Below are 15,062 nucleotides of genomic sequence, written 5' to 3' on the forward strand. Positions count from 1 at the left end.
CGAGGACCCATTCTGCCTTCATTCCCAAGGTGGCTTCATGTTTCCATTAATTTCCATTCCTGTATCTTTCCCAAATCCTTACTCTCATCCAAGTGGAACCTTTTCATACCATAAATGTAATAAGGTCCTTATTTACCTGCAAAAGTCCAAGTCATTTATCCCTGTGGTGTTCAGCCAGCTATTGCGAACTAGCTACATTCAGTTGGCCCAATAGCCACATGTGGCTAGTGTATTGGACACCATGGATTTAGAAAATCTAATTTATTTGTAGCCTGTTGGGAGAGTTTCATGGCATTCTGTTACCAAATAGAATTTCAGTCTGGGATGGTAGATGCATAGAATATTGCCACATGTTAGCTAGGAGGCCAGTATTCCTTTTTTTAAAAGACCAAGTCCATGAGAGTTACCAGAGCTGTACCTTGTCTTAGTGAATATCTGTACTGAATTCCAAATTGTAGCTGTGCATATCTCCACCACAGGAGCGGGACTGAATACTATTTTTTGGACTTAGCTTTGTGCTTCAATGCCCAGTTTGGCAGAACAGTGCTGCCATCCATTTATAGCTAAGAACTTGCCCATCATCCATTTCATGGAATGTTGTTTACTACTCTACCACAGGTAGCAACTTGTACAAAGGCCCTTGAAGAAAGAGAGGATCCTTTTAGGTGACTGTTGTCTACAGTACTCATCAACCTTTCCCTCTGCCTCAGTTCTGTACAAATCACCCCTGCAGTTTTTGAGGGGAAACTGAGGATAATCTTGGGGATTACACGCCTAATATTGAGTTGTGGCCTAAAGACATGACTTTTTCCAGGCATTTCTGCAGCTGAGCATCAGTGGAATTTTATTCCTCAAGTGCATATATATGAGAGTCATTCTTGACAAGCATTAGTTAGGTTCAAACTGGGTGTATTACTAGGGGGGACTGGATTTTATTCATTGACCGTTAAAGAGATGGGAGACCTTTCATCTCTAGATTTGGCCCATGTAAAAATGGCCAAGCCTATAATGTGGCAACTCTTCAGCTTGTTAGGCTTCAGTTTTGATTACTGATTAACAAAATGTGAGAACTCACCTCAGTCAGTTTAAACATAGAAAAATTCATATTTTATCTATTCTGGAGAGCAGACTTACACTGATCACAGCTTACATCTTTCACATGTATCTGCTCCAAAGTGTTTACCTAACTTGATTTTTATTTGTGACAAGTCTGAGGGATAGCCATGTTAGACTGTATCTACAAAAATGAGGAGTCTGATAACACCTTAAAGTCTAATAGATTTATTTGGGCACAAGCTTTCGTGGCTGTAAACTGCTTCTTCAGATGATGTTTTTATTCACAAAAACATATGTCCAAACAAACCTATTAGTCTTTAAGATGCTGCAGGACTCCTAGTTTTTGACTTGCATTTATATTATACTTGTTTATGGTAGAAAATATATCTTGTTCACTTTTTCATATCTCACTTTGTGCAGAACCATTCTGGATGTTAGTAAACAGTAGAGGGCAGATAACATTAGACATTTGAGAGCTACGCTAATAGTATCTGGCATGCAGTTAATATTTGGCAAGCCTCAGTAAAACATGCCCCGTGTTTTTGACAACTCAGTAGAACATACCTTTTATTTCTAATAAAGTCAACACATTAAAAAAAACAAAACAAAGGCTATACATAGTTTAATAAAGTTCCCCACTAAAATTTGACATGAATACAAGGCATCCTTCGAATACAATTCAGAATCATAGTTGGGGATGGAGAATTAGATGCTTTCTCTCTCCTGTTTGGTGCCTTTCTCTCCATATCAGGGTAGTAGCATATTGACAAAGATGTGTAAGGAAGTTTTCATTTTCTGTGCTCTACCTGTTTGATTGTAGATGCCAGGTCTGTAGGTCTAATTCCTTTAATGCTGTTATATTCACATAAATGTATCTTAAAGCAAGTCAGAGAACTAGTAATTGTTCTACATTGTTTTGTCTTTGTATTTGTCAATTTAAATTATAGGTTCTTCAAAGCAAGAACAACACCTATTGCCTATTGGTTGGTACTTTGTGAATAACAGTGTTTAAAAAACTTAAGTATGAATAGCAGTAGGTTCCAAAACTACTCTGTATGACACTTGTTTTTCTGTGTATTGTTTAGTTTTGGTATCCTAACCTTTCTACAATAGTCCATAAAGGTGAACTTATGTGTCCGTTAAAGAACTGAAAGATGTTGAGAGCTGAGGGTGCCAAATTTGGCCAAAGGAAGACAAGGAATAATGCGATGAATTCCAAATATTTAAGAATATATTAAAAAGAGAACTGGGACAGGAATCAAACTATGAACAAAGTGTGATGAATTAATATGACCAGAGATAGTCATGGTTAGATTAGTCAAGACATTCCTAATGCTCAGGAATGAATCTCTCCCTGAAGAAGTTGAATATTTTGTGTGTTTTCATAGAGGGAGTTTGGTGGTAGACATCTCCCCATCCTTATAGAACAAGTTTACCGTTCCTCTGCAGAGCTACTCTTCGAGTGGTGGGGGCAGAAATGTTTAATTAGGAAATGAAAATGTGCCAAATTAATTTAATCTTGGCTTTGTGGGTGTTTTTCAGCATTGCTTGGTCCTCTGGTGAGTAGGTGCAGGGGAATTTGTTTTCAAGCTGTCCTTATTGTGAATGGGTTAAGGATTACTAAAATCTGCTTTACCGTAGATGCAGTAGGATGGACTAAAAAGTCTGTCTATAGATCCTTTGTCAAATCTGTGGAATGTTTTAAGTGAAAAATAATTTAATCTTTAAAATAAGTAACAAAGGCTACCTGCAACAAGAAGTCAAACTAAAAGCCATGTGTTCTTTGAGTGGGTGTTGAGGTAACGTGCACAAAAGAATAACTTTCTCTTTTTTTCTTTATAGCATAAGCAGCACTATAATGGATGTAGACAGCACAATTTCCAGTGGGCGTTCGACTCCAGTTATGATGAATGGCCAAGGAGTTACTGCTTCATCAGCAAAAAGTATTGCTTATAACTGTTGTTGGGACCAGTGCCATGCTTGCTTCAACTCCAGCCCGGATCTGGCAGATCACATTCGCTCCATACATGTAGATGGTCAGCGAGGAGGGGTTGGTCTTATTTCTTCTTTGCTGTCCTTCCTCCATGCATAAATACTATTTTGCAGCTCTTTCATGAAAATGTCAATAGTTTTGTGTCTTCAAATAACTTTGTTTGCCTGCATATGTTTGTTTGAACTATAAAATTAGATGCCAGCTATCACATCTTTATTTAGAAACATGCTATCAAGGTCCTTTCCAGTTCTAGTATTTTGTAATTCTATGTCACCACAGATTTCTTTGAGTAGATAAAATAGCTCATGTTAGGAAATGCAGCATCTGAAGTGAATTGATGCTGGATGATTTATACTAGTCATTATGCTTGGGACTTAAAAAAAAAAAAAAAAAAATGGATGCCTAAAGTTAGATTCCTTTATAAATCTGACCTGATATTCAAAAGTTCTGAGCTGCAAATTTTAAATCAAATTCAGAAAAAAATATTTTCACAGCGGTTTGTCCATAACAGCAGTTGTCACAGGTTTAGTGGAAGATAAAGTATGCATGTTATGTTTTGAGTTAGTGTATTGTTACCATAACACAAATCTCTTTTACTTGCAAGCTTTATAAAAATTCTTTAAAATCTTTTGTATAAGGTTGTTTTTGGTGCCCCTGTTCCAGTTCTAAGTTTTATCATTAGAGTTTCAATCACATGTTAACTGAATAGTTAATTTTGGAACTATATGCTTCTTCATAAACTCTTCATTGTTGTTATGCTTCCTTTGATCTCTTTTTTTTGTGAGTAAAGGATTTCTTTCACAGTGTTGGTCGTAGGATATGAGAGTCCAGGTAGGAGTGGTAATATATTTTATTGGACCAACTACTGTCAGTGAAAGAGGCAGGCTTTCAAACTTATAGTGTTCTTCACGATCAAATTTGTCCACAGAGATGCTGGTTTATTTGGATGCTGAAGCTGATCTCTCTTTTAATTACCCATAGTTGGAGCTTGTTCTCCAATAGTTTCTAGAGTACATATTGTTGCATACAGCTTGGAGAAAAGCTACATTTCACCACTTTAAGAATGTAATATGTCTTTGGCTTGGTATTGAATATGTAATAGTGTTGACTGGCATTGTTCCAGTTCATCCAGAGAAAGAAAGATCTCATAGTTGCAGCAGTATTTCTAGTTTCTGTGACAGGTCTCTGCAAGCTGTACCCTCACAATATTTTGTGTTCATGTATTTTTAGGGTGTGCATGTCTTAGTCCTTGTTAATATTTGGGGAATTCTGTAAAAGAAAATTACATTCTCTGAATGCTTCTGGCTTCTTTATGCCAGTATTAACGTAAAGCTATATTCTGAGTGAAGTATTAAGCCTGCTGTGTAACAGAACATTAATCTGGTCCCTGATCAACACATGAAGTCTTCCTTGGTCTCATAGAAATAGTCTGAGATTCTTAAAATTATGTAGTTTAAAAATAAATTGAAAGCCGTGAAATTAACTTGGTGTCAGTGATGCCATTTCAAACTGAACTGGCTTTGAGTTAGGTGTAAATATTAGGCCCGTTCAGTTTCTAAATCATGTAAAATGCATCAGCTAGAATATCAGTCAGTCATCCTAATTTCCTTTGACAGGTAGTATAATTACTTACATTAATCTTAAAAAAAACAACAAATGGTCTGGTAGCACTGTATAGATTTACAAAACACTACATGTTTTGTTAGTCTGTACAGGATAAACGTAAAAAAACAACAAATGGTCTGGTAACACTTTATAGACTAACTCAGCCACCCCCGAAGCTTAAATTAATCTGTTGTTCTTGTTTCTTGTTTCTCAGTTTCTATGTGCCTGTTCTGACAAGGACCCTGTCTACACATAGGGCATTAAAAATCCTTAACTACACTTGAACCTCTGTACTGCAGGTGTCCCTAATCTGGGAACACCTGTGACACAGAGGGGGAAAAGACTCTGCCTGCTGCCAGTCCTCCTCCCCCCAGCTAGGGAATGGCAGCGCAGGAATGCACTTTCCTTGTGGCTTTCCCTGCTGCTTCCTTAGCAATGGGGAACAGTGCCTGGGAGTGGCAAGGAGTGTGGGTCATGTATGCCTTGGAGTGTGGTGCCAGGTGAGTGCTACCTTCCCATCTCCCTCATGCCCAGACCCCACTGCACTCTCCCTGTCCCAGCAAAATCTTTAATTCAACATACCCTGTTTCCCAGGATTGCCAGATTAAAGAGGAATTTTCAAATTTTGGATTTTAATCTGTTGCTAAGGAAGACTTGATATTGTGACTGTATCTTGTTAATATTATTCCTTAGCAGGAAACAGGCTTCCTGCTAGATGATAGGTAATATTCAGTCACACAGGCATTGCAGTGCAGTTAGCCAGTCTCACATTTTTCACCATGTGCAAAATGTGCGGAGTTACGTGACAATCTCAACACATATTCACCAAACATTTAGCATGGAATCTGGATTGCAAAAGTGTAGCTGCCAGTGCACATCTGTATTCTTTGCATTTTCACACTCTGCTCTTTTAAGCTTTTTAAAAATTCTTTGGCTTGGTAAGAGAGAATTCTTTGATATTTGTTAAGAAAGAGACTGACAGTTACAGTTTGTTCCACAAGAATAGGTGAATGTGCATCACCTGCTGGTGAGGTGGTTGAATTGCTTATGGCTTTATTGTGGAGTTTTCTAACTCGCTTATGCACAATGACTGTTCTTATAAGCATGATAATTAAAGGAGCAATGAGGCACATTCAGAACAATATGATTAAATGTAGAGGCTGCAGATATACATAGATATAAGAACTCGTATCCAAATTACTAACAGGGCATATAGCACATGTGGCTATGGGTACTGTAAACCTGAGGGTGAGTGTGAAGGCAATCCTACTTCTACCCCATCAGCCTGTTAAAGGATCCCAGAATCCCATCCCACTCCGTTCCCTGTGGTAGAAGGAAGAAATGAGGGAAGCCACAAAGTACATGAGACAAAGGCATACCTGCCCATCCTGAACTGCTGTGTTCAGGATCAGTCCCATCTAGCCCATTGAGTTGTATAGACTTCAGTCAAACACTTTCTTACTCTCCAGCCACAATGGGACTTTCCAAAAATGGAACAATTAATAAGTGAAATGCCCCAAACCAGAGGTCCAGCATGAAAAATGAAAACCTATATGGTAGTTTGACAGCTTTGCCATTGGGTAAAAATCCCTTCCGGATCCCCAAATGATGACTGTCTTAGCCTCTCCAGTCAAAGGAGTTCCAAAAGACTAGTTTAAGGGAAGGGATGAAAGAGGGAGCCCCAAATGGCTATTTGCTTATGTAGCAAGCCATAGCAGCGTTTTTCATCTTCCAGGCAGGAACCAGTCATCCTGTCCCATGGTAGCAGTGTTGAATGGGACAGGCTTCGTAGCCAGAATGCACAATGCAATACACTTTTCCACCCTCCCGTTGTACAAGTGGAGGATGAAGTGGGGGAAAGGGAAGCAGCCACCCTTGCATTATAAAGGAAACCGAGAGAAGGAAGTGGCAGCACATGGAGTCCAGCCCTAGTTGCTCCTGGATGAGATCTAATCTCATCTCATCTCCCCCTCCCCCCCCGCCCCAAACTCTTCATCCCACATATCAATGCTCAGAGCTGCCTATTATATAGCTGCCTATGATGTGATCATTTTCTTTTTCCCCTGGATGTAAAATTAGCAAATACCTTGGAAAATTAATTAAGAGTTGCAGTCAATTTAAATCCGTTTTTTGTGATGATTTTTTTGCTTCATTGTTTTGCAATTAATATTCTTCGGTAAAATAGGAAAGCACAAAACATTACAAAAATTGGCCTGGGAGATTGGAGTGAGAGTTTACATAAAATTATTACTTCTAATTCTTTTTAAATATGATGGTTTTTTAATGCCCCACTTTTTTACTTTTTCACCTGCTTAGGTCTCTGTGTCAAAGTCCAGAGAACTGAGGTCGATTCTTCTTCTTTTTTTTTTTTTTTTTTTAAATTAAACAAGGTAGAACTGAGTGTGCACTGGAAGGTTGATAAAAAAAATATGGAAGGAATTATTTCAAGTTGATGGTGTATGTATAATAATTGTTGAATACCATACTTAGGGTCTCTGTACATCATTCTTAAAGACAATAACCTAAAATTCAGTACTTTGTCTTTTGAAAACGAATGAGTGTTTAAAACATGCTTTCAAAAATTACTTGAATAAAACTGCTCATGGAATCAATCTTTTTAATATGATGGATAACAAAAGCCTAGTTCATTTTGTTGGAGGGTGTTTTTGTCATCAGAAATTTGAACCCAGAGGAGAATGCGGAGAAGTAGAAATCGGGAAGTAGAAGTTTTGAGTTTTATGGAAGGAAAGAAATTGACATGGAAATAACTGGCACTGTAGAAGTAGAGTTAATCCATAAGTGTATCTGATTGCTTTTCCTCCATTGTACGAGAGCAGTTAGATTCCATAGTGATAGATGGAATAGAACAGTGGTCCCCAACACGGTGCCCACTGGCGCCCTGGCGCCCACAGGGGCATTTGTGTGCACCTGCCAAGTTCTTGGGGCTGGCCTGGCCCAGGGCACGTGGCGCATGCATGTTGCCGGAGCCGGCCCCGGTCCCGGGCGCACGGCGCATGGGGTGGCCCCACCCCTGGGTGCGCAAATGTCCCTGCCCTCTGGTACCCTGCAGGCGAATGGCCACGCCCCCTGACGCCCAGCAGCCTCAAATGGTTGGGAACCATTGGGATAGAGAAAAACAGTTACATAAGTTAGGGGTTAAAAATCATACTAGACAGAGACAACTTTTCCATTATATAATATGTCTACATGTATGTTGTGATGTGAATAATGTGAACATATGGCTTAGTTTGGAGTGTTCAAAAATCACTCCTGTTGAACAGTTAAGTCAGGGATGGGGAATCTCAGGCCTAGGGGCTGGATGTGGCGCCCCCCCCCTCGTGCTCTAACCCCCCGCTGCCCCACTACGGGGCTGGAGCACCCAAAATATCCTAGGCTGGGACCCCACTAATCTTTGGTGTGCGATGGGAATGTAGGGAGTGTCTTTCTCTTTCTCAGTTAAACGCCATGTCAGTGAGGGGTTTTTGTATGTGGCCCTCAACTGATTTCTCTGAGAGTCAGTGGCCCCTGACCCAAAAAAAGTTCCACGCCCCTGAGTTAACTAAATACTTTTTAATACCTTGAAACAAAGTTTTTTAATTTGATTCCCTCATGGGCTGTTTGCCTTTTTCTGGGAATAAGCCATTTTGTCCTTTTCTCTTATGAGAAGAATGTAAAGATGGTTAGTAAGTTTGGATATTTCGTTTCCTTTATTAGTATAGGCAGGGCTCGCCAAGCGGTGGCGAGCTCTGCTCGTCAGCCGCGTGCTGCGCATGCACAGACTGTATTGTGAGGCTGCGCTGGGCTAAAATTTACTTGCCACGGGTGACGAGATTACGTTAGTTGTCGAGCCTTGAGTGTTGTAGGTATTAATCGTTATAGGATTTCAAGATTTTGAAGTTCTCTATAAGGTTCATGGTGGAGCTCTTGAATATGTTTATAGAGGAAGAACCACTTGGGCACCAGAATTTTGCTCCAGAGAACTGCCATTAGGAATACTTGTGGGTGTTATTTCTTTCCCAAAATTCTGGGCAAGCTGTTGAGAGAGCAAATAATTCTTATTAATTTATTCAGGGTCTCATTCCTTTTTTGTTTACTCTATGAACCAGCAAGTTTTGTATTTACCAACATGTTTTGCATTCATAACAAATAATACTTTGATACTTCTATAAGAATTAATGACATATTTTTCCTTTATCAGGTATTTGTTTGCTTATGGAAAGGTTGCAAAGTATATAATACACCTTCAACAAGTCAAAGTTGGTTACAGAGGCATATGTTGACACACAGTGGGGACAAACCTTTCAAGGTAAGCTTTTTTTTTTTATAAGAGATCATGCATTGTATTTTGAAAAGGATAAACAATATTACTTTTCTATCTGGACTACATTATTAATACATTTTTAACACAGGAGGATTTTCTAAAAGTATCAAGAGACTTTGGCCAGTTTATTTATATTGTTATAGCATGGGAAGCCTGCATCACTATATGAACACAGATGAAGACACTGTCCCACCCCTACCCCTCACAGAGCTTGTATATTTATTTTTAATGCCTTTGTCTAAAATTGTATGGGATTATTACATTTAATTGTCTTTTCCAAAGCTCAGCTTCCAATTTAACCTGTTTGCACTGAAAACAGGTGGAAGCGTGACTCTTGTGTTTTAAACTTCCACTCTTGGTGAGTAAAAACATTGTGTAACCTGTATCTAGATGAAAGCCATTTTTGCAAACAAAATTTAGTTGAAACTCAGCAGTATTTATGACCAACATATTTCTTGTAGTGTAGTGAGGATATGTGCATCAGGAATAGAGGTCCATATAGCTTACTATATTTCTTGCATAGCATTTTCTAACTTTCTTTCTCTCTCTGTTTCTCTCTCTCTCTCTCTCTCTTTCTCCCCCCCTAATCTGTACCTGTGATTCTAGGTATAGTAGTGTTTATCATTCCCATATCCACCTATCCGTTATTAATGGGTTGCTTCATCCTCTTATGGATACAGTGGGGCAGTTCATAGCTGTCAATCCCGGATCACTTGATGGTAAGTCCCACCCACGCTATTTCCAGTCTGAAGTTCTCCCTCCATGCAGGGTTCCTCATTTTGATAAAACATCAATTTGGGCTTTTCTTCCTCTTTGATAACTTACTTAGACAGTACTACTTTTTAGAGAGAGAAAAATGCTATTTTTTTTCTGGCTACTTTTATTCCATTTTCTCTTTTAAGGCATTTATATTTCTAAGATGTTTTTTTTTGTTTTGTTATAATGATCTCTGCCAGAAGTTATTTCTCTGCAGAGCTAATGTTTGTATCCTAGCTGAAGAAACTCTGGTCATAATCTGAGATGGGGAAAAATGCAACCCCTCTCTCCAAATTTGAGAACTACAGTGTCTCTTTTCATCCCAAACTGTAAAACACAATCTAAGGATTTATGACTGAGAGGATGAATGACAAGAGAAAATTCACTGCTAGCCCTCAAGGTTGTTCCAGGGGAATTTAATTGGCATAGAGGTGATGGCTCCCATTTTTTTTATAAGCTCAACAAATGGTTAGAATCTTTAACACTTCCAAATATTATTCCAGTAACTGATCCAGCTCTAAATGCTAGTCCTGGAAAGAATTTTGAAAGTTATTGATTAATTGAAACTTTTCCTTTAATTCACTCTTATTTTGAGATGTAAAATGGGTATTTCCTGCACAATAAGTTAAGTAGTGGTCATTGTTCTGAAAGATCATCTCTTCCTGTCGCTTTCTGATAGCATGCCTAATCCTGACTCAATAAGTGTACTCTAATTGTACTCATGCAGCTGTTAGAGATGTCACATTTTTTATCATCACTCTCCCTAAGTCAACAAGATTGCTTCTATCCAAATTTTAGTGTGATGTAAACAAGCAGTGAAAAGCCATAGGCATTCAATCCAGGCATTAGTATAAATCAGGGAAACTTAGCCCATGAAAGATTAGGTAAAAGAGAATCCAATTCTAGAGACATTTGTCTTTGCAAATGTAGGCTTTGAAGTGGAATACCCACAACAAACTGTGATGAATTAATCAATTATAATTGCCATAGTTACCTAGCGAAAGAGAGAAGCATCTGTAAAGACCCAAACTTCAGTGGACTCCCAACTTTTAGGTTAATGCATCTGCATGCAGCTCTGGCGAGAACTTGTACAGTTTAAACTTCCCAATAGTTTGTTCTAGATGAATGTAACTTATGTTACATGTGCTGATATTGCTAATCTGGTCCCAGTACTTTTTGGCTAAAATTAAGGAAAGAACTTTTTAAGGAGCACAATTATTGGTCAGTAGTGCTCATTATGGCTCTGAGTAATTTCAGCATTTCATCCTATTAGACTCTAATTCTTTAAGTCTTTGGTGTATTTCCCTTAAACTCCCTTGATTGTTTTTTAAACATTTCCTGTGATGCCTTTGACTCTGGGGGAAGTTTTCATCTGTATTGTAGCTTACTTGTTTTTGTTTGTTTCTCTTATGTTTTTGGTTCCTTTCAGAGAAGCTAGCACAAAATGTAGGCATTAGAAATCAGATTGCAAGTAATCAAAGCATCTGTGTGCCCTCAGTTCCAGGTATTGGGGAGTAGACTGCTCCCATATGAATGGGGGCAGAGTTTTTACAGTCTGTACTTGACTGGATGGAGAATATATTATAGCCAGTGCAAAGACTGATGAACTAACCATGGATACCCACCTCTGACCTAATGCACTGGATACTCTTTATTAAGGTTTACTAGACAGCGATGCTGATGGCTTATATTAGTTAAAACATGTCTTTCATTTGGAAAATGCCATCTTGAGCAGTGAAGGACAGAAGGTGTGAACTCTCTTCTAAGAATATGATTAATGAGGGAGTGCATTCAGCTATCATATGCAGTCATCCTTTGCCTGTTATATGGCAGAAAATGTAGATAGCATTGATGGATACAGACACGCATAGCTGTGATTATCTGGCATTCACATGGTATTCATTAAAGGCTCGAAAGATCTACCATATCACAAGAAAATCTCTTTAATGAAAAGGTGGCATCTAGTCTCCCTAAGGCCAAAGATGATGTGCCTCTCCTTCTCTCTTTTCTTACCCCTCCTCCTCTTCCCCCACCCCCTAGTTTCAAGTATTTTAGCCATTCATCATCATTCATCTGCAGCAGGATAAAGCTGTTTCAGGTGTCCTACTTCTTGGTCTGAATTCAGGAGTTCACAAAGTTAGATTGCTCTGCCCTTGTAACAGATGCCAAAATAATTCTGAGTCCTATTTACACATGTAGCAATTCCTACTCTGTTTGCTGCAAGTTAGCACGTAGCTAACCCAGGTCAGTAATCTGCTTCTTAGAGCCTTCTTGTCCAGTAGATGGAGGCCTTTTGTTCCTATGACCCTGGTCAACTCAAACACAAGAATCCTCAGCAATATCCAGCTGCTAAGTCTACTTTAAAAAAAATCCCTCTTTTTACTCTACTCAAGGGACATGGCAGAAATCTGATCCCATCAAATCTGGGGAACCTGGCAAAAATTGCAAAGAGTTTTAATTTGAAGGAGGGTTTCCTGGATACCCAGAAAGTCAGAAGAGCTTAATCCTAGCATCAGTTCCTGAGAAACCAAACTTCACCCAATTAAGAAAAATGTAATGTCTCTGCATGCTAGTCACTAGTGTTCATGGTTGATTATCCAGCATTCTGTCTTGTGCCCACCAAGATCACCAAAATACATACATGTCCTGTTAGACATCAGTCACCTCAAAGTGTTCTTTCCCCATGATGGGATCCAGAACATTGTGGATTTGGCAGGCAGGATTTACCAGATTAGGCATCAATAAGAACTGTGCTAGTAATGTCACTATGAAAGCCAAAACAATGTATAGACTAGTCATGCACAAATCTCTAAACTGCAAGACCATTCATGTGGTTAAAAAGCCTTGTATGACATTCAGGAAATAGACAACTTCTTAGGAAGCCTCCCTGGTTTGGTGGCATATCAAGTATCAGGCTGTAGAGGAATGTGAAGTCCATTCCTAATTAATCTCCAGTTACTCCAATGGGATTGTAAACTCAGGCAGAGACACTTCACAACTTAAATGCTTGGTGTCTCTAGATATTACAGCAGCTTCATATTAATGTTATGGAGAGAAGTGCTGCTTGAAAGCACAGGAGACTTTCTGAGAACTGACATAAGCCATTCTGTTTCATATAAATGCTAAAACAGGGGAAAAAAAGAATCTCACTTCTTTTACACGTGTGAGATTGAGCTATGTTCCATAGGACATTCCTAATTGTCTAGGAAATACCTAGGAAAACAAGATATCAGGTGGGTAATTGACTTAACAAAATTGAGAGAGGGATCGAGGATGAGAACTTTTTTGGATGGGGGAAACCAGAGAGATCTATTTGGAATCCTCCTGAAGAATGAGTGATGAGCTACCACTGCTCTCTAGGAATACTGGGAAGAAATGTATTTCTACGTATTGTGACAGCAAAGGTTCAGATCAAACTTGAGAGACTGAGTGATTTCCCCCCCCCCCCCCCATGGTTTGGTTTCATGTAAATTTCAATCCTGTTAATGATTGTGGTGGCTAATCTCATTACCATGGTAATTTGGCTATATTATCACAGAAATTGAGCACCTTTATACATCCCACTCAATCTCTCTACTTGTTGGCATGGGTCTTTCAGTACAAGAGCTAAGTACTATTATAGTAGAAAGTAAGATGTTATGTCTAAGAATCCTTGTTTGAATCCTTTTAGCTTTCTGAAGGCATCTTTTATAATGATGAATGACAAGGACATATTGTCTTTTATATGCCTTCACCATGGAAAATTATAGGGTGGAAGGAGCTTTACCCTGGATCTTCACATTTTTAGCTAATAAAGATGAGGCACTGTCAAATTGAGATGGCAAGAAGACTTGCTGGAACAAATAAAACAGTGCAGTTTAAAAAGACAAATAGTACACATCCAAGAATATAGTGCCTGAGTTGCAAATAAAAAAATAGTCTTAATTAAAACAGCATGGAGTCCTGTAGCAAACTGGCATGGTAGTCATGGTAGTGCCTGTCTTTATAAAAGGCATTAGGGTTGATCGTATGAATTAGACCTTGGAGGCTTTCTTCAGATCCAGGAAAATTGAGTGAAGAATCAGAGAATTATGAAATATCTTGGCGCTTATAAAAGAATCATGCCTGTAGTCTATTAAAAGTAATTGAATAGATCTATAAAACAGCAATTAAAATAGATTTGGTAGATATAAATTTGGATTTTTAAAAATCCTTAAACTTGTTTTGGAAACTAACATGGAGCAAGAGGCAAAGTTTTTTATATTGGATTAGAAACTGGCTAAGAGAAAACAAGGCATTGAAAAAATGGTCAGTTCTCAAGTAGGCAAAAGATTAAATAAAAGATTGAGGAACTTCAGAAGAGCATATCAGAGTGAACCCATATATCTTGTTGACAAATATAAAATAATACATAGTGGAAGGAATAGTTTGAACTGCTGGTATACCTTATTGGATTACAAATTTTCTGAAGACTTTCTAGGGAAAAGACCTGGATGTCCTTAGGTATGTGTATACAGCATGCTAAGGTTGGACTCTCAGTTTTGAGTCCATCCGCAACCCCCTAAACATCCATACACAGACTGACTTAGGGTAAGCAAGCACTCAGGATCCCTCTAGTGATTCTGGTAGGTAATAGCCCCCCAAATCCTAATATGTCTTGGGTTCATGTCCTAGGTCAGAAGGTCTGTGTACAGTTTTAGTGCAACCAAGAACTGGGTCTAGCAATTGTAAACCCAAGATTGTGGGATAGCTCAATGAAAATCTCTATTCTGTGTGAAGAAATGCTTTTATAAAAAGCAAACAGTGTTAAGATTTATAAAGAATGGAATAGAAAATAATAATGAAACTATAGCGGTATATGAATCAATGGTACAGATTCACCTGGAAAACTGTTCAGTTCTGGTCAATCTGTTTCAAAAGGGTAGAATAAAAAGAGGGGGAAAACTGCTATTGATTAGAAAGTTTTCTAATGTGGAGAGGGTGAAATGACTGATTTGTTTAGAGTGGAGACTATTAAAGCGTAAAGAAGATAAAATGGGTACTCTTGTACCCTTTCTCATAGACCAAGAAAAAGATTTGTTCATTAAATTGAAAGATAAGCTTAAAACTCTGTGTGTGTGTGTGTGTGTGTGTGTGTGTGTGTGTGTGTGTGTGTGTGTGTGTGTGTGTGTGTGTGTGTGTGAAAGATAAGCTTAAAACTGTGTGTGTGTGTGTATATCAAACTCTTAAACTAGTCTGGAACTTAGTGAGAGAGAGATCACTGACTCATTTAGATCTTTAGCATTAGAAAAGGTTTCATCATTTATGTGATTAAGGATAATATGAATCATTACATTAAATAAGGCTAAAATA

The 15,062-nt window shown here is 38.5% G+C and overlaps 1 protein-coding gene across 2 annotated transcripts in view; it reads left to right on the forward strand.

The window, feature by feature from the left end:
* The window catches only part of AEBP2 (AE binding protein 2), a 68,238-nt gene that overhangs the window by 17,913 nt on the left and 35,263 nt on the right, over window positions 1-15,062 (forward strand). For both annotated transcript variants that reach the window (XM_075897841.2, XM_075897833.2), the window contains exons 2-3: window positions 2,899-3,106; window positions 8,853-8,960. In XM_075897841.2, coding sequence (XP_075753956.1) covers window positions 2,899-3,106; window positions 8,853-8,960 — 316 coding nt within the window. The remainder of the gene's footprint in view (window positions 1-2,898; window positions 3,107-8,852; window positions 8,961-15,062) is intronic.

Source organism: Pelodiscus sinensis, chromosome 1 (genome assembly GCF_052426305.1).
Source record: "Pelodiscus sinensis isolate ZL-2025 chromosome 1, ASM5242630v1, whole genome shotgun sequence".
In the NCBI taxonomy this organism is placed as follows: domain Eukaryota; kingdom Metazoa; phylum Chordata; order Testudines; family Trionychidae; genus Pelodiscus; species Pelodiscus sinensis.